General features: G+C 32.7%; 3 protein-coding genes across 13 annotated transcripts; all 3 read left to right on the top strand.

Moving 5' to 3' along the window:
* Positions 1–3679: 3679 nt before the first annotated feature.
* LOC100814890 (TPT domain-containing protein) lies at positions 3680–8496 on the top strand. Of its 10 annotated transcripts, NM_001255106.2 has the most exons (8): positions 3685–4030; positions 4163–4220; positions 4325–4383; positions 5030–5174; positions 6027–6211; positions 6317–6517; positions 6846–7007; positions 7956–8496. In NM_001255106.2, exons 4-8 carry the CDS (start codon positions 5045–5047, stop codon positions 8289–8291), a joined length of 1014 nt encoding a protein of 337 aa, NP_001242035.2. In that variant the 5' UTR covers positions 3685–4030; positions 4163–4220; positions 4325–4383; positions 5030–5044; the 3' UTR covers positions 8292–8496. The 10 variants fall into 10 exon arrangements, with proteins under 10 accessions (XP_014630843.1, XP_040871170.1, XP_006579459.1 ...); XM_014775357.3 differs by lacking the exon at positions 4325–4383 and having other exon boundaries at positions 3680–4030; positions 4163–4190; positions 7956–8378; XM_041015236.1 differs by lacking the exon at positions 4325–4383 and having other exon boundaries at positions 3680–4030; positions 7956–8378.
* Positions 8497–9235: 739 nt separating this feature from the next.
* On the top strand, positions 9236–12158 carry LOC100815419 (mediator of RNA polymerase II transcription subunit 28). The gene is made up of 4 exons (XM_003525044.4): positions 9236–9387; positions 10179–10371; positions 11519–11631; positions 11725–12158. The coding sequence occupies exons 2-4, from the start codon at positions 10194–10196 to the stop codon at positions 11857–11859; spliced, it is 426 nt and encodes a 141-aa protein (XP_003525092.1). The 5' UTR covers positions 9236–9387; positions 10179–10193; the 3' UTR covers positions 11860–12158.
* A 1971-nt stretch (positions 12159–14129) lies between these two features.
* On the top strand, positions 14130–19865 carry LOC100813457 (neutral/alkaline invertase 3, chloroplastic). Of its 2 annotated transcripts, none has more exons than XM_014775773.3 (7): positions 14130–14272; positions 15368–16163; positions 16657–16822; positions 16921–17132; positions 18283–18776; positions 18869–18917; positions 19373–19865. In XM_014775773.3, the coding sequence occupies exons 2-7, from the start codon at positions 15444–15446 to the stop codon at positions 19688–19690; spliced, it is 1959 nt and encodes a 652-aa protein (XP_014631259.1). In that variant the 5' UTR covers positions 14130–14272; positions 15368–15443; the 3' UTR covers positions 19691–19865. The 2 variants fall into 2 exon arrangements, with proteins under 2 accessions (XP_014631259.1, XP_014631260.1); XM_014775774.3 differs by having other exon boundaries at positions 15365–16163.

Raw genomic sequence — 19865 nt, 5'->3', positions numbered from 1 at the left:
ATGCTGGTTTAGAACTGTTCGTGGTAAATTATGACTCGTTTGAAACTGTGGAGATTGTGTTTGTTTTTAACAACTGTTTTGTAAATAGTTTTGAAAAACCGTTTTTTAAGAAAAAAGACAATCTGGTTGATAACAGTTTTCACTTGCACTCCTTCTCCACAATCCAAACCTCTATTGATCTCTCCTGGTCACTGCTCTATCATGTCTTGGACGATCGATATCGAACCAGGAAGCTCCAATATGCCGAACTAGTAATTGCCAAATATCACGCCAATAGCAAATCACTTTCATACTCCCCCCTGTTTTGTTGGATCCTTGTGTGTTTAATTAATCATCAATGTATTGCCTCGTTTTGAATTATGTATGATTTTTTATATATATCGGATTTTTGTTTTTGCTTTTTGATAATTTTTTTCTTTGTATTTGTTTGTGATATTTGAAAAGTTTATTTTAAATTCTTATTATTAGATAAGTGATGATGTATCTGTTAAATATTTGATAATACGATCTGTGAATGTTTTAAAACTATCAATATTCATTTTGAAATTAAAAATACAATTTGTGACGGTTATCACTCATCATAATCATTCAAGCCTTATTCTCCAAGCGTTAGGTCCTCACTCTCCTTAACTCCAATGTGTTCTCCTCCAAATGCCTCCGCCATAACCCAAACCCACCACACAACTTGTCCTTTATAACCACTTGCACAACGGTTGGCAATCGTGCCTCCACCATCAAAATGTGATGCGTTGTCACCCATCACACCAAAATCCAACCCCACACAAAAAAAAAAAACCTATGAGTGTGCCTCACCATAACTCATGATGGGAGTAGCAAAAAATTCGTGTTTGAGATCTGTGTGTTTTTAGATCTATGTTTCACCATAGATTTGTGTTCAAATCTATGTGTTTCTAAATCTAAGTGTTTTCAGATATGAAATTGAAGTAGCTATCTATGTTTTAAATTTCAAACTCAAGCATAAATCCACGTCATGTCGACCACATCCTTGTCATCGTTGTGGAGTAGAGCAGCGAAACCTTGTTAGATTAGGGGGAGGGGTGTTGAGATCCAAGATTAACCTTGTTAGATTAGGTGGTTGGGATCTGTTTCATTCTTTCTATGTTTCATCCATCTTTTATGTTCCTATGTTCTTCTTTTTTGTTTTGCATTGTGTTCCTATTGTTCCAGAGTTTCGATTATGCATTGTGTTCTTATGTTCTTCTCGGTTTAAAAATAGAAATGAATAGTGGTGGTTTTAAAACGAAATGTATATCTGAGCTTCTTTTTTTTTTTTCTCCTTTAATTGATTCTAACAATTTTTAGCCGTTAGAAATTGTGATTTAACAATAGAAATGAATAGTGGTGGTTTTAAAACACCACAAATTATATTTTTAAAAAGTTAACTGTCACGTCATCAACTAACCGAGAAATCCTAACCAGGATTAAAAACAAACCTTTCAAATATTAGGGAGGAAAAATAATTTTTTTAATCAAAAATTAAAAACAAAAGTCAAGTATGTATCAAGGATCACAAATATATTTTAGTCTTATCAAATATCACTATAGCAAATCACTTCCATACTCATACTAGTTTTGTTAGACTCTTGTATGTTTAACTAATCATCACTATATTGCATGATTTTGAATTAGTTTCTAACTTATCATTAGTTTTAGCTAACAATAAACAAAATATCCTATTATAGCATTGGTTTGACTGATGTTATTTTTTAAACTAATTTGAAATGGTCAAATTAATTAGAAGTAACATTAATTATCATGTTACGTAGCAATGACTAGATAGGTATGTATTGTAGTTAGTGTTGGGCTTTGGCGATGCAAGAGTAATGCTAATTCAAAATTGGTGTTAGTTTAGGTTGATGCCAAATAGTTTTATTGATTTTCCTATGTCATTGGTGTAAAATATTACTAACTTTGTTAATATTTAATTTTTGTTACGGATCTCCCTTTTTCACCACGTTATTTAATTTTGATATTGTTTAAGAAATTATAGTCAAAATAATATTAGAATCTTTCAATTAAATAACTATCTTGTACCATATTACTTAGTTTAAGTGGTGATATACTTGAGCCTCTTAACTAAGAGCTAAGAGGTTTGAATCTTGATATTGTGTGAGGAGAAAATCTAGTTAGGAAAAGACAATTCAGCTTTGAGTGTTTTCAATTTTAGATATTTAAAGGTGATTAGTCTTGATATATGATAAAAAATCTAATGAATGAAAAAAAACTTGTCTTCTACTTCTGTAATGCTGTTTGATAAAGTGTAGAAATAAAGTTGTGAATACGTGTATTAAATAAAATGCCTATTATTTTAAAATTTATAGTTATGTTCTTAAAAAATAATATTGTTAAAATTCAGTTAAATATAAAATAGTGTAAAATAAAAAAAGACTTCAAAACGACAAATAAATCAGCAGTTCAAAATGATATATTTTTTCCTACAATAATATAGTTTTTAAAATAACACTTAAATGCTTCAAACTTTAATATTTTATCTTACGTATATAATTTAAATTTAACTGAGAAAATACCAAGATGTTCTTTCAATTTTACACATAAAATAAACTGAATCAAAATATTGTTTATAATAGGCATTTCTCGTCTTCTTCTCCAGGGTTTAACCTATGCTTGCCTGATGCATTAAAAATCAATTAGAAAATCAAGATGATCGCATGATTGATACATTGTAACTTTTCTTTTTAACCTGTCTGAAAATTTCTTTTCAACCATCAGAAAACCCACTTTGATTTGGGAAAAAGGAAATAAAAGGACAGAAGAATTCATCGACGCTAATAAACACATCATGGACAAATTCAAAAGGCATGGAAAGAAAATGACCTAAAAGCTGTCCTTACTCCTTATATGGCACTGCCCAACGCCCCAACCTAACACCGGAAATAAGAGAAAGAAGTTTTTAACTTAAACGGATTAATTTAGATAATTATTTGCGTTTCTGATACGATTAATATTCTTTGGTTTGTTCGTAACGAAAGAAGACTTTATTACCCACCTCCTTGAGTCACAAGATTAATTTCACATACAGTTTTGTCGGAAGGTGACATATATGAGACAATTCTATTTGAGGTGATTGACAGTTTTATTTCAAATATTAATATAATTATAAAATTTGAATCTGACATTATTATTGATAGTTAAGTTAAAATAATTTCGTATCAATTAATTAGTCGAATCCAAAAAAGGAAAAGAAATTTTGATGAACCATTTTCTTTTTGTTTGGCAGCAGCAAAATCAGATTCTATCCATCAATAAAGAATTGTGAATAAAATGAGAAATTACATTTAAGATGTTTTTGATAAATTAGTTTGTTTCCTAACAAATTAAATTGTGTAGGAGGGATACAATCTCATAACATCTCTGATTTGATTAATAATCAATACGTAATCTGACAAATCTCCCTAATCTGATTTTAAGAAGAGTGCTAATAAGTTTATTATTGATATACACTTTTTAACAAATTAATGTATAAAAATTGAATTTTTTTTAAGCACTTGCTTATTTTTTCTTGTACACTTGCTCCTTTTCTTTTTTTGTTTCTTTCTTTCCGCACTACCCATAAGTGATGTCTCTCCTAAACTTGCAAAAAAACAAAGACAGAAAATAATCACTCTTAAAATAAAAAGCAAAAGCACAGCCACAATTATTTGTCTGACAGGCCACAAACTAACCTTAAATTTAAGGTAACAATAAACTATCAGCAGCAGCGATGGACATGTAACATGCACACACATAGTACTACTTTTCATTTCATTGCCAGAATGATTAAGATATCAAACTTTGTGTTGCTACCACGTACAATGCAACGTTAGTGGCGGTGTGCATAAAATTGACCATTGTTCTTCATGACATTGTTTACGCTGCTGTTCCTGCTTCCTCACTGAGTGAAGAAAAAGGACGTTACAAAAGCGCACACGATTTTTCAAGAGCCAAACAGAGTGCCCTAAATTCAAGCGCAACGAGTCAAACAAACAAAGAGAGAAGAAGAAGAAGCAAAGTACAAAACCACCGAACTCTGCTCTTTGTAGTTTTTCTATCTTTATATAAACTTGTCTTCTCTCATAACCTCCCCTCACTTTTTCTTCCTCTTTCTCTTCTCACCACCTACGTCGTTTCGCGTGAGTACCAGCTTTTCCTTTGGGCAATTCTCGTCTTCGGTGATTCCTATGGTTTCTTCATTGAATTCGGTTTAGCGTGACTTTTTCTTCAAGTTATTATTATTATTATTATTATTATTTCATTTTTGGTGTTAATTGCCGTTGATATTATTGTGTGTTGGGAATTATTGCAGTTTCATGATTCTGTTCCTCGGAATTGGACTGTATTGCGATTTGCTATGAATAGAAAGGAGTAATGGATCTAATGAGAATTTTGCTATTCTGCTTTGATTTCATTTTTTACTACTATTATTTGGTTTCTTTGTCTCTGTGTGTGTGTGGCTGTGTGTTTTTAGTTACTACTTGAATTCTGTGTTTTAAGTTTGAGAATGTTGGATTTTATGGCAAACTGAGCTTCAAGGTTCATTCCCGGTCCTTGTAATCTACATCAGCTCTCTCTCTCTGTTGGTTTTATACCTAGAATCAATTGTTTTGTTCATAGACTTGGTCTGACACTACTCAAAAATCAATTTCTCGTTCAAATTCTTTGAAGTTTTGAAAATTATTTCGGAAATAAGTGTTTTTAAGAACCAAAAAACAGGAGCAACTGGGAAATATTTTCTCATCTTCTTCTTTGAGTGTTCTGTTTAAGTGTGCAGAAGCGACAGATTTTTAGAAAACACAAATGTGCTCATGGAACAAACAATTTCAAATACGCCAAGGACACAAACAAATTTTAGAAAATAGATAACTGTTTTTGAAAATAATAAACAAAGCCAGCCTAAAATTAGACATGGTTTCGCCTTTTCTTTATTTTATTTTTAAATAGAATCAGTATGGGAGTTTAACTTCTTTCGTTGCAATCTGTGCTGCTTTTGATGACATGTGTTCGCATGCAGATAAAGCCATTGAACATGTCTTCAGCAACCAAGGGTGATAGGAAGACTGCACTTGATGTGGCATCATGGATGTTCAATATAGTCACATCTGTGGGAATAATCCTTGTGAATAAAGCCCTCATGGCTACATATGGTTTCAGCTTTGGTATACAGTTTCTTGACCCTTTCCCATCCCTGATAATTTACTCCACTTTCATTTTATTTTCAATGTGCAAATGCTCACTGCTTGCAATGCATTCGTTGAGTCTATCGTTTAGTGCTCGTGTGCAGCATAAGCTTGTTCTTAGGATTTAAAACAAAAGTATTTAATATATTAAGGGAATAAGGGTGGTTGTTGAATCGGGGTCGAGTATGGTATCAGCGATGTTGTTTATAGACAACAATACTACCTATGATAGAAATAGGGATAAAAAGAAAAAAAATGAGGAAGGGTAATGATCTATGTTATGATTTCGGATGATATGCTGATGCTGTACAGTCCTCACAAACTTTTTGTATTTGCGACTCACAGATAAAGCATAAGTAGGCTACTTTGGAGTTTGGATAAATTTATCAACAAGTACTTATAAGCTGAAAAAGCTAATCCAAACTGGACCCTAAACCAATTACAATATTCACTTAAATTGACGTGGTATTAAAAAAGCTACCAGTTTTTCTAAACTTCAGAGGGCACAGGAAGAAGACACTTGTAGCAAAAAATATTTATTGTTGTGTTCAAGATAGGCATACAAAGTTTTCACCCGGAAAACTATTTTAAATATCTTATTTGCAAGATTTTAGTATTCAGATTGATTAGTATTATTGGTTGTATATATCCCAGAGTTACAATAGGCAAGTGCTGAGAATAACACTCTATAATTGATTTGAGTCTCTTGTATAACTAGTTGACCAAAGAAGAATGTAATGTTATGGTTTCTCTGATTCCAGGTAATAGATTATTTTGGAGCTTCTACACTACTCCTGAGTTCTAACATTGCAAATCATAACTATTATGCAGCTACAACGTTAACTGGTCTGCATTTTGCCACAACAACCTTGCTGACAGTCTTTCTTAAGTGGCTGGGATATGTCCAAACCTCTCACCTTCCCTTACCTGATCTCATCAAATTTGTCTTATTTGCAAATTTCTCTATTGTCGGCATGAACGTGAGTTTGATGTGGAATTCTGTCGGTTTCTATCAGGTAACTAGATTTTTTACAAATTTTTTGAAAGTATCAAATTTTAACACTGCCAGTGACAAAGGTAGGTATTTATAGTGTTTCCTTCTCTTGAAATGAAAACTTCAGATTGCTAAGCTGAGTATGATTCCAGTATCTTGTTTCCTGGAAGTTATCTTGGATAATGTGCGATATTCAAGGGACACAAAACTTAGCATTTCTCTAGTTCTCCTTGGGGTTGCTGTATGTACAGTCACTGACGTGAGTGTCAATGCTAAGGGTTTTATAGCTGCTGCAGTGGCAGTTTGGAGCACCTCACTACAGCAGTATGTAAGTAACATACTACTAAAACTATCTATATCCACTCTCAATCTTAATTGGGAGATTGCAGTAGATCAAAATTGAATTTATTGTCATAAAGGTGGTTCTAGAATTGATGAATGTGCACTTTCAGGTGCAAGAATGCTAGTTGCTAACACTGTATGTTAGAATTTATTCATCTCATCTTATTATATGTCTAAAACTGCCAAAATGGGAACCCTGCAGGCTGCATTTTAGCAACTTGTGCCAGATCATTCCAATTCTAGTTTCTGCTGTTTTATTTGGGTGTCATGACCTAGATTTCTTTTAGATGATATTTTACTTCTATTTTGCACAGTATGTGCATTTTCTTCAGAGGAAGTACTCTCTTGGATCGTTTAACTTGTTGGGCCACACTGCACCAGTACAGGCAGCAAGTTTACTACTAGTAGGTCCCTTTTTGGACTATTGGCTGACAAACAAACGAGTTGACGCCTACAACTATGGTTTCACATCTACTGTAAGTTTCTCTTTGTGGAATTACATGCTTTATTGACTTTTGCCAAATACTGTGAATTTTGCCATTTGTTCTGCCAAACTCGAGTGCCATACTACAATAAATTCATGTCTTTCTCTGTTTCTGATTCACTGTAGCATATGTTTAGTTCAACTGTAATTTTCCAGTACCATTATTTAGTATCTCCATATAAAAGTCTTGGGCACATATCTGTTCCTACCCTTCCAAAATGTTTAGAGTTGAAAATCAAGATCCTGAAAAGTTACGTATAATTGTCTAATTTTGCTCTAGCCTTGCACTGCTTAAAACATTTCCTAATGCTCAAAATTTTTAAGCACATGACATCAAAAATTTCACCCAGCACTTAGATACTGAATGATAGTCTTCTCTTTGCATTATTAACGAGACCAATCTAGTCAATCAAAATATAATTGTCAACGTGCCTATCTATAGAATGTTGTAAAAGACACATTGGCAGATGCATAATTATCCATGATGTAATTCTACTCTTCATCTGCATACCGGCAACATGCATAGTTGCATACAACACTTATTGTTTTTCGGACCTAAATTCAGCTCTTCATATTCATAAACTTTGTACTAGCTTGACTTTTTTCTATAGGATTAAAATCAAATTTAATTATATTGAGAAGGACTAAAATTATATTTTACCCAACAAATTATTTATTGAGGAACACATTTGCCAAATCCGACATTCTATCTCCCAAAAAAGATAGTGACATTTTCCTAGGAAAAAAAGAGGCATTTAATGTTAAGGGGTCCTACTAACTAGTGTCTTAAGAGCAAAGTATTCGAAAGTTTTTATTGGAATTTATGTTGGAAATGCACTGGAAATCATTTTCTATTTTGAATTCCATATGCATAGGCCTTTGCCTAATGTTAACTTTACAATAGTACTATATTGAACTAATCTGCTTCTTCTGTTTGCAGTTGTTCATCATTATCTCTTGCACCATCGCAGTAGGGACAAACCTCAGCCAGTTCATCTGCATTGGCAGGTTCACGGCTGTATCTTTCCAAGTCCTTGGACACATGAAGACTATTCTGGTACTGGCCTTAGGATTCGTTTTCTTCGGAAAAGAAGGCCTCAATTTACAAGTGATTCTGGGCATGACCATTGCCATAGCGGGAATGATATGGTATGGCAATGCATCTTCTAAGCCAGGAGGGAAGGAACGTCTTAGCTTACCCATTAACCATACCACCAACAAGACACAAGAGTATAATGTACTGCCAGTGTCCTCTGAAACGGATCAGGAAATATAGAAGTTGATGTAAATAAAGTGGTGCCCTCTAGGACACCTCATTTGGACACTTCTCCTACCCGTATGGAACACAACATGCTTAGTCAAATCTTCTTCTCTCTCTCTCTGCTTACTTACAGGGTTTGCAAAACAGAAAGCTTGTGTTCTCCGCAATGAAAAATGACTTATTGTCTCAGTTTTTAGAAAAATGAAAATTAATTTCTAGTCCTTCAAATAATTTGCATAAAAGGTACTATAAATCACATTACTTTAAAACTGATTTTAATCAAAATAAATTTCCTCATTAAAAATCAAGTTTGTCAACACTTACTCATGCATATAGTAAACTTACTTTCAAGTTTTAAATACAAATGACATTAGGTAGAATCCGACTAGGATATTATAGTTTCATATCTCTATTTTAAAGAGATAAAAGATCACGACGAAATGAAAGTGAGAACTAAAGTATTACTTTTCCTACTATAAAATATTTAATTTAGAAGAAGAATTGAATTTTAATTATTTTTTAAAATATATTTTTAGTGTAACTAAATTATTTTAATATTTTACAAATTACTCATGGATGGAAAAACTCTTTTTTATTTTAATTTATTTTTAGCATAAATTTTAATCTTGAGATTGGGAATTTAAAATAAATAGGTATTTTTATATAAAAAAGTAAATAAATATTTTTTTTATAAGAAGTGATTCACTTGAAATATGTTAGCAATTAAATGTGAATCCCCAGCTTTAAGTATATTTTTTTGCTTATTTTTTTATAATAAAAAGTCAATTAAAAATTGATAGATAAATCTGAAATAAACAGTTTTTTTGTTGGAAAAAAATAAACAGTTGATTAAAGATGAATTTTGTTATTTATTATTCTTAAGATGATGATTAAAAATTAATAATTTGTTAAAAATAACACAATATCATTAAATATTATGTTTTTTCAGTAAAACTTTTCAATTTTAATTTCTTAATTGCTAACTTTCCAAAGACAAATTAGGTTTTCAAAACAAATCCGAAAACCCCAACCTATCGTCTCTTGGCTCTTCTTCACCTTCAGTCTTCACTCACGCGCGCCATCTTCTCAGTCGCCACCACTCCACGCCCACGTGAGTTTCCCAATCTCATTCCTCTCGAATATGATCAATCTCTTATGTTGCTATTGTTACTCTTAGATTCGCATGAAATTGCGTTTTCAAATTTCAACTAGCAGGTTTTGTTGCTATGGATCTAACTTGGGTTTATTTAGTGCCACGACTTTCATTTCCTTGTCTTTTTGTCACTGAATTAGTTAATTGGACTTTTTTCACCAATGATGCGTGTGGAGTGTAGCGTTCCTCTTGCTCATTCGATGTTGAGCTTTCTCAGAAACATGATTATTCTCACCTTTGTGGGAGTGAAAGAGAAAGAAAAAGAGAATCACAAGTCATACTGTCATAGAGAGATATTTCATTTAATTTTTTAATATGTTTATATATCTCTTTGTTAAAAAAATGGATGGAAATTGGAAAATAGCGTTACTCAGAGAAAAACACCGGGAGGTGAAGTGTGTCAGATTTTATGCCAGAGTGGGGTTTACTGTTTCTGAGCTGAACCACGAAGGGCTAACTGAATTTTAGCAGTAAAATATTTATTTGTTAATTATGTGTTAATCTCATGTATTTATATAACCAAGAACAAAATTCCACGCAAACTAAACACAAAATTTTTTAAGAAGAAAAACACAGATTTTCTTGATGAAACTATTTTTTTCAATTCTAGTATTTATATTGTTAAATTCTGTGGCATGGGAAATGAAGCCTTATCAATTGCTCGTTTTATTTGATGCTATTTCATGCAATTTATGTGTATAATAGGCTACTGGAGAATTTTTGTTAATCCTATCTTTCTCCCATGGCAGGCTGAGAAAAGGAATATGGGTGATCGGCAAGTAGTTGACCAACAACACATGGGTGATCCACAACTGCCATCTTCTCCTCCCTCAAAGGATGATATGGTTTCATGTGTTATGGCTTTGGAGGCTGCTTTGCTTCCCTGTTTGCCAGCCAGAGAACTTCAAGCAATAGACCGTTCTCCCCACCCCTCACATCAAAGTGGGTAACTGCAAGTATTTCAAATTTTTGATTTTGCATTTTTCAAAACTGGCTGCTATGCTCTGCTATTCGAGATCGATAACTATGCATCAACCGTGAGCACTAAATGGCCTTTGAAAGTTTATTTAATTATCTGACATTCTGATCTCGTGTCAATTAAAGCTTTTAGGAATTACAGTTAGAGGTTTCTCTTCATGCATACATAGTGCTTAAATTAACAATAAAATGGCTTAGGAAGATCAAGGAAAGATATGTCTACTACTTTATCTTAAGATTTGAGGAATTGAAACAACAGGAAAAGCATATTCATTTTGTTGATAAAAATTGATGGAAATTGGAAAATAGTGTTACTCAGAAAAACACACGGAGGTGAAGTGTGACAAATTTTATGGGGACATATCTTCTAAAGTGTGTCAAATTTTATATTAAGCATATTCATTTAATTCAGTTGTTGATGGATTATTCAATGTGCAAGTATGCGCACATTGATTATCTTGGGCAGGAAGGCAGGGTGGGGAGGGAAGAAGGGTGGTAAAATGTTCATATAGATGATTATGCAGTTGATAAGTAAATTTTAAAGAAATATGTTTACATTAATAACCATTGGCTTGATAATTATATTCTTAGAAACGAGCTCAATAATCCTAGAAATGAGTGAAAATGCCATAAACTGATTTCTGATCTTTGGATGAAGTTCAGCTTTAATCTATGTCTATTTTTCATAATTCCATATATTATTGGGGGGCATAGGTGAAGGTTTGCATTTATTTACACCTTACTAAAGTTCCTATGGATTATGGCAGTCTTCCCATCTTCTGGTTTGAATGCAAAGTTGGAACTTTTTCATATGTAACACGTATCACAAGAACCATAGTGCTGAAGTTAAGCTATTGAAGTTAATAGAAAATGATCAGGTCACTGTGACAAGACCATATTTAAGTTTAACAGCATTTGCAAGACTAATTAAGGTTTAATTATGTCCCTGGGCTTTAATTTACAGCGAGAAGGGAAATGTCTTCTTTGCTCAAGTCCTGTGTTGGAAACTATATTTGCAAAATGGTTTTCTCATCTAGCAATGCACGGTAAATTTAGCCATGTAATCCAACTGAACTTTCCTCGCCTTGGTATTTTTTATTTTTTTTTTCAGTTGATGTGGATAGGTATGCAAGAGACTTCATGGAGGCTGCCAAGAAGCTTCAGCTTTATTTTATCAGCCTGCAACGTGAGGATAAGCCAACAAAAGTTGAAATGCTTAGAAAGGTATGGCAGTTCATTATGAAATGTTTTTGATCAGTTATGGAGACTGTAATATATTTTTCATCTAAACTAATTCTATATGTCTTATTTATGCAGGAGATCGCTCTGATGGAAGAGGAACTTAACATAAAGAATGAGCTGATAAAAAAACAAGAAAATTTAATTCAGGAGTGGAAAAAAGAGTTGAAAGATCAGTTGGACAAACACAAGATTGAGTTGGATAGGGTTTAGCTAGGGGTGTGCAAAAATCCAACACCCGACCCAAGCCCGAAGAAACCGAAGAAAAAACGGTTCGGGAGGGTGCGTCATGGTGGCGTTTGAGTTCGGTGAGTGAATTGGAGTTTGAAACTGATCTCTTGCTAATCCGAAACCCCTCCTATCCAAAAAAAGCAATGATTGGATTTTGCCAAGTCATTTTGAGCCTGAATCTGCCCGCCCGATGAACACCCCTAGGTTTAGTGTATGCTTGTGCTCCTATGCTCTTCACATATTTAAAGACTCGGTGCCACATTTTTGGCATTTATTTTTTCTTTCTCCTTCCTCTATAGTCTTTATTATTGCTCATCCCATAGCATGAAATCATGAATTCCAACCACACTTAACTGGCTTCGAATAGGTGTGCGATTAGATTGATTTAAAGAATATATGATCATTCAAACCAATTTAATTAAATTTATTTAGTTTAATTAATTTGGTTAGTTAGCTCTTTTTATTTTAAAAATAAATTTAATTAAATTTCATTGAGTTTTTCTATTTTATTTTTAATTTAAATTAAATCTATCAAAATTTACTTGGCTGTCAGATTATAGTCATTTTCAACTTGGTCACTTTTTTTTTTTTTTGGATTTTTCCTTTACTTTTGGTTATGCTTACTATTCAAATTTATCATATTTTAGATCTAGAGATTAATAAGTTGTAAAGTTTATAATTGTAGAAAAATTTATATTAGATTTTAATTTAAGTTTATTTGATTTGGATTTTAAATCATATTTCAAATTGGTTTGATCTGGATTAATTGAAAAAAAAATGGAAGTTAAATTAAATTGACTCCATTAAATATGATTGGTATGAAATTTGGTTCGCAATAAAGTTAAACCCGAGAAACCTGTGAATATTCAAACATGAACTGTTAGACTAGATATTCAGAAATTAGCTGGCTAAATTAGACGCCAAAGGTCTATTCATCCATAATGGATGATCAGAAAGGTGAACTGAAGGAGGTTGCAAGTCGAAAAGCTATAGCGGAAAAGTATTATCTTAGCTTCTGATATTGTGGCACATTATCAATTTATTCTTTAAAATTGTTGGATTCTAAATTAATTTTTAAAACAATTTAATTTCTGAAATAATATATGAAAATTGAAGATGGTCAATGAAATTAGTTTTGCAACTATCACTTTCAGTTAATTAATAACGTCAAATGCACTAGTATGATGCATTGTTTAACTAGTGCTCATGAGTCATGTTAGCTCACACATGGAGGCTTTGTCGTACGAAATCATTATTTTAGTCTCTAAATTGAAAATCGTGGATTATGTTGATCCAATTGTCATTCCTAAGAAACTACGTGGTATGTTAATCGCCCTATTGACTCCAACATTGACCCACGCATGACAGTTGAGTCGCATAGTCTATTTTGTTGTTGTCTTTTACGGTGTTCACATTTCTCCTCTTCTTCTTCTTCCTCCTATTAAAAAACATCCCTTAAACTCTCGAACCAGCAAAATCAAAGCTATAAGAGAAACAATATAGAAGTGATGATAATGAACAATGTAGGGCCATTTGCACAATCAAGACAATAGAAAAAGACAAGTGTGTGTTAAGTGCATTTGCAAGCTCAAATCAATAACTAAAAACAAGATCTGTAATTTACAATTTTGTTATGGTAGTTTAAGAGCAGTTGTGCAATACTCTAGCAGTTAGAGAACCTAAAAGGAAACTTTAATAAGTACATATATTCTAAATATATTAATACTGTGAATATCATTATATAGTATATTAATACTAGTATATTTTTATCCAATAAAATAAAAAATTATTTTTTAAAAATTAAATTATGTAATTTCATCATATTATTTAATAATAATAATATTTACATCCCTTACATACTTTTTAATTAAAATTTATAAATATCTGTACAATGCAAAAATACGCTAATAATAAAAATAACAGACAAATGACATAGCAGACTAAACAGAAGGAAATGCAGATTTTATTGGGCACGGAAAATAAAAAGACACCCCAAACTTTTGTTTTTTGTGCCACACAATCTCTAAAAAACAATTAACGAATACCCTAATAACATTTTAAATAAAATAAAGTAAAAATATTTTTATTAAAAAAAGTTATACTTTCAATAATTTTTTTTATGTCTTCCTACATAATAAATACTTTTTTAGTTCCTTAACTAATAATTTAAGACAATGATTGGATAGACTAAAAAATAAAAAATAAAAATCTCATCATTAAAATTGTACATAAAAGAACAGTAGTATTAAGATAAGAAAAAGAAAAGCGAAACAAAATATCAGACGCCAAGAAGAAAGAAAAAAAAAATCGACATGCGCTTCTTTATCGTGATACGTGGGTCTGTGTCCCTCTAATTTCAAGATCCACCACATTCTCAGTTCTTCCCTGGTCGAAGGTTTGTTCTCTCCAACACCGCAGATAGTTTCTTCGATTATAGTTTGTCTTTTTTTTTGTTTTGTTTTGTTAATTTTGCTATGTATTTATGTATTTCTGTCATTTACATCTGTGAGTGTTTCTGTTGATAATTTATTTGAGATATGTCATGTTATGTTTTTTTTTTCTTCCTATTAAACTTTTTTAGCTCTGAGCTCTGGTTAATTTACGTAGTTTTTTTTTCTTCCTTTTCTTTTTCAGTTTTGGAATTATGTGTGTATGAATGAATTGAATTGATTTTGGGGTAGTTTCGGCTAAGTGAATGTTAATTCTCAATTTTATACTTTGCAAACTGTTTGTTCTGAAGTCGATTTGAGCATTCGTTTTGTGATGTTTTGGTTTTTGTCCTACCGTTTCTGGGTTTGTTAAAAGTAAATTTTAGATATGGCTTCACTTTAAACTATTTCTTCCCCTCTTCAAAATTGGAAGTTTCTGATAATAGTTAGAAAAATAATTAGGAAACAACAAATATAGCTACAGCGAAGGGTCCCGAACCAAAGAAACTCAATGCTCCAAAACATATTTTAATAAAGTAATAAAATGTTTAGGAAAGAAATAAAAACTTCTCTTCTTTTAAGAATAGATAAAAACTGGTTTTACTACTTTTTTGTGCTGCCTTACTCTCTCAAGAGGAGAGATATATATAGAGCAGAAAAACACAACGCAACACCAGTCAGACAAAAACTGAAACAACCACTAAGGCACTAACTTGCAAATATACTTGTAAGGTTAAGAAAATAATAACAGAACAATAAAATCTCCTTATAGTGCAAAGGCCTATAACGTTAACAAAAACAAAATAATTTGACTAAGTAAAACTAAAACTTCCTAAAAGATAGGAATGGAAGAAGATACTGGGATGGATACTTTTAGTTGCACGGGAAAAAAATCTGAAAACATATTTGATCTTTAAAAAACAAAGCTAATTAAGAAATATATTTTTTTTAACTTTAAATGTTAAATCATGATAAAAATATTTTCCAACATCTTGCAATCTATATTTAGTTGAAATTAATATGTCCATGTCATTCAATTATGCTGAATTCTGCTTAAGTAGTTCTCACAGGTGTAATCTAAATGCACTATACAGGAAGCAAAATTTAAGCTGGTACAGTTTCTTTCTATAAAGCAGCATGTCCCTGGGTACTTCCAAAGTAGTTTTTCAGGTTCTGTCCAGGGCTGTGCCTCAAACTGGGTATAATGATTCTCTTGTGAACTCTTCAGAATTAGCATTACATTCCCGTTTTAGAGTAAAATGTATGAAGAAAAGATCCTCAAGGCATAGGGATTTCATTGAGTGTTCTAGCATGCTTCAAAGTAGGTTAAGAACTCAACAATTTCAGTGGATGGGTGTCAGTTTCCACGACTATAAGACCTATAGTCGTCCGTGGTGGCACACATGCAAATGCCAACAGGCTGAAAGTGTGAGTGGCGTAACTACAGGAGATGGAAATGGATCAAGACTTGTGAATGATGTTGAAACAACAAATACGTTAAGCAATGGAATGAGAGCAAAGCATATCCTAGAGTTTGAAGATGTCCAAGCCCAACAGTTGAAACGGGAAAAGGAGGTTTTGGCATCTAATCTTACGAATGGATCTATTAAAGGCAGCTTTAACACAATTGACCTCAACTCCATTGAGGAAGAAGCATGGGATCTACTAAGGGAGTCTGTAGTTTATTATTGTGGCAATCCCATTGGAACTATTGCTGCAAAGGACCCAACCAGTTCCAATGTTTTGAATTATGACCAGGTCTTTATTCGTGATTTCATTCCTTCTGGAATTGCCTTCCTATTGAAGGGGGAGTATGATATTGTTCGGAATTTTATCCTTTATACACTTCAGTTGCAGGTAATTTCTTGGAATCTTGATCTTATAACACAACATGTGCCGGTAACAGCAAAATTTGATACAACTTGGTTACTTACATGCCTTAGATATATATATTTTTATTTTCAATTGATTATTTTGAAGTTATGCAATTGCAATTTGTGTTATGCCTTTACAAAGTTATTCTTATTAATCAATCATTACTGTTTTCAATCCTACAAATCTAACTCTAGCTGTTTCTCCATTAGCTTGTAACTTTTTTGGTGAATAAAGTAAAATACTAATTTTCTTTTAAGAAACATGCCGAAAATGCTTTGGTTTGACAATTAATATTAATGTGCATTGTCACAGATAGAATGAGGTAGGACCATCTGCTGTACATAATTAATGAAAAGGGCATGAAATTATACTTTTCATTAGTAATCTTTTTTTAGCACTTCTTTTGCCTTAACTGTATTATAATTACTTTGTTGTTTCTGATATATTGTCTTGAATCCACACATCCATATTTCAGAGCTGGGAGAAAACTATGGATTGTCATAGTCCAGGACAAGGTTTGATGCCTGCTAGTTTTAAGGTTAGGACAGTTCCTTTGGATGGTGATGATTCTGCAACAGAAGAGGTTTTGGATCCTGACTTTGGAGAGGCAGCCATTGGGCGTGTTGCTCCAGTTGATTCAGGTAAAATAAATAATCAAATCAATAGAAATATTTTCTTACATAGCTGAAGAAACTTACCATAACTCTCCTTGGATTGCTGAACATATATATGATCTCAGGATTGTGGTGGATTATTTTATTACGGGCATATGGAAAATGCTCTGGTGATCTATCAGTTCAGGAGAGAGTTGATGTGCAAACAGGAATTAAGATGATATTGAGGTTGTGTCTTGCTGATGGCTTTGACATGTTCCCAACCTTATTAGTAACTGATGGTTCTTGCATGATAGATCGGAGGATGGGAATTCATGGGCATCCTTTGGAGATTCAGGTAAATAAGATTTCCTTTCTTTCTTCGATTGTATGATATTTGTAAATATATATTTTCTAAGGCCAGGAATGAAAATTTGCTGTGTATGCATGATTATACATGTGTTTAGATAGGAGGGAAATGATGCATTTGTTTGCACCATTTTGGCAAGAAGCAAGACCAAATTGAGAACCTGCATTCCTGTACTGTGGGTGATTGAGTTCTCTTCTTTTGTTTTTGGGAAGAGGGTAGTGGTATTAGTCTATTAGATATTTTTTTATGTATTTAAACCTTTTTTTTTAATAGAGTTGGAAAATTTAAGGTTTTTCAACTTCATATTGAGTTTGAATTGATTGAAGAATGGCATTAGAGTGCTGGCTGAATTCATATTTGTAGGAAGCAGCAACAGTCAATTATCTGTTACACATTAGAGTTCATAAAATCATCATTTTTTGTAAAGGAGTGGTGATAAATAAACTAAACAATATCAAAAGCTAATCCATCTGAATAGTAAATATTAAAATGATATAGGGCATAAAAATTAACGCAGTAAATTATTGAAATTACAAAAAGGACACATCTCTTTCCACAGATTAAGGCTTGGCTGGTTCATGAGTAGAGGGTCCCTGTGGTTTTTTCTATTTTGAACTTTTGATATATACTCTTCAATAACAGTTGATTGATACTACTTGATACCTAATTCTGTAAGCTTAGAACTAAGCATTCTTTCCTTATCTTGACTGCCCTTATGGTAGTCGAGAGAAGTGAACTCTTGTAACGGATTATGGGACTAAGAATAAATGCATCCGTGTGCATGTGGATTGACAAAAATATGTGAAAAACTGACACACAAGTTTGCACAGAAGTTGGACTAGACAAAGCTGTGTAATTTCACCATTCTAACAGTTAATTGACTAACAGTTGTAAAGCTGTCAGACCTCTACACTTACATGTTATTCACTATGCATGCCTTTCTCAAATGCTTTTGTTCAAGTCAGATGAGAATGCAACAATCTTTTGATAAAATAAATTCTCAGCTCTGGAAAATGAGGGGAATCAAGTGATAATATCACACACAATTAGAGAAACTTAAAATTAAATATGAAATTAGTGTTCAAGTAATCTTCTCTAACTTGTATTCTCTTTTGCTTTTTAATTTTTCTGTTTCTAGGCACTGTTTTATTCTGCCTTACTTTGTGCACGTGGGATGCTTACTCCAGAGGATGGATCAGCTGATCTTATACAGGCACTGAACAATCGTCTGGTAGCTCTATCATTTCATATTAGAGAATACTATTGGATTGATTTGAAAAAATTAAATGAGATTTACCGTTACAAGACAGAGGAGTACTCATATGATGCAGTTAATAAGTTCAACATATACCCAGACCAGATTTCTCCTTGGTTAGTGGAATGGATGCCAAACAAAGGAGGCTATTTAATTGGCAACCTACAACCAGCTCACATGGATTTCCGATTTTTTTCACTGGGAAACTTGTGGTCTGTCGTAAACAGCTTGGCCACAGAGGAGCAATCACATGCCATATTGGATCTTATTGAGGCCAAATGGTCAGATTTGGTGGCAGAGATGCCATTCAAGATTTGTTATCCTGCACTTGATGGTCAGGAGTGGCAGATAATCACAGGCAGTGATCCTAAGAACACGTACAGTATCTAATTTGCTGTGTTAATGTTTTTTCTATTATCTTATTATATTTTTCATCAAATGATTTTTTTATTTGTTTATTTTTTGGCAGGCCATGGTCCTACCATAATGCAGGCTCCTGGCCAACACTGCTCTGGCAGGTTAGTTACAGTGACAAATTTTGGTACACTCAAGTCTCTCTAGACAAAGCTGTTTTATTTAAAGCTTCTATCCTCTTTTTCACCTTTACTATTATTATAGAATTTGGTTTCTCTAAAGTGAGTAATTTACTTTATAGAGTAAAATAATTAATCAGTCTTTAATGAGAAAAACAATGGTCAATATTACATATGTTGAAATATCAATGATTAAGATTACTTTACTTTTACTCAGTTAAGAGGAACCAAATTCATTATTATAATATATCCTGTGTACATTTTCTTTCATCTAGACATTTAAGTGAATGAGCTTTGTTGTCTTTTTTTAGCAGTAAATGTCCCGTTTACTTAATGTACATGTAAAATCCTTTTTCTTAGTGTACCTGGTTTCTTTATTCAAGTATTGCAAGTTGGAAATATCAGGTTCAAGTTTTTAACATGAAATATGCCTATTGCAGCTCACCGCTGCATGCATAAAGATGAAGAGAACACATATTGCTGCAAAAGCAGTTGAGATTGCTGAGAGACGCATATCAAGAGACAGGTGGCCAGAATATTACGACACGAAGAGATCCCGATTCATTGGAAAACAATCTCAACTATATCAGACTTGGTCAATCGCAGGATACCTTGTTGCAAAGCTGCTGCTTGCAGACCCAAGTAAAGCAAACATACTGATCACCGAAGAGGATTCTGAGCTTGTGAATGCCTTGATTAGTGCCAACCCTAGAGGAAAGCGAGGGCGCAAAAATTTGAGGCAGACTTACATTGTATGAGTCTTTAATTGCAATTCTTGGTTCCTTTGGGTCAAATTCATTTTTCCTCTGATTATTAGCAGCATGTTATTCTTGCTAGATACGGCAGGAATATGCAAAAATATATTGTAGTTTGAGTTGGTTGTGATGAAACAAAAATACTAGTATGTATATATATGTGTATGTAATTGTGAAA

The sequence above is a fragment of the Glycine max genome, chromosome 5 (genome assembly GCF_000004515.6).
Source record: "Glycine max cultivar Williams 82 chromosome 5, Glycine_max_v4.0, whole genome shotgun sequence".
NCBI lineage: Eukaryota > Viridiplantae > Streptophyta > Magnoliopsida > Fabales > Fabaceae > Glycine > Glycine max.
The sequence above is the reverse complement of the archived record's forward strand: the minus strand, read 5'-3'. Positions and strand labels throughout refer to the sequence as shown.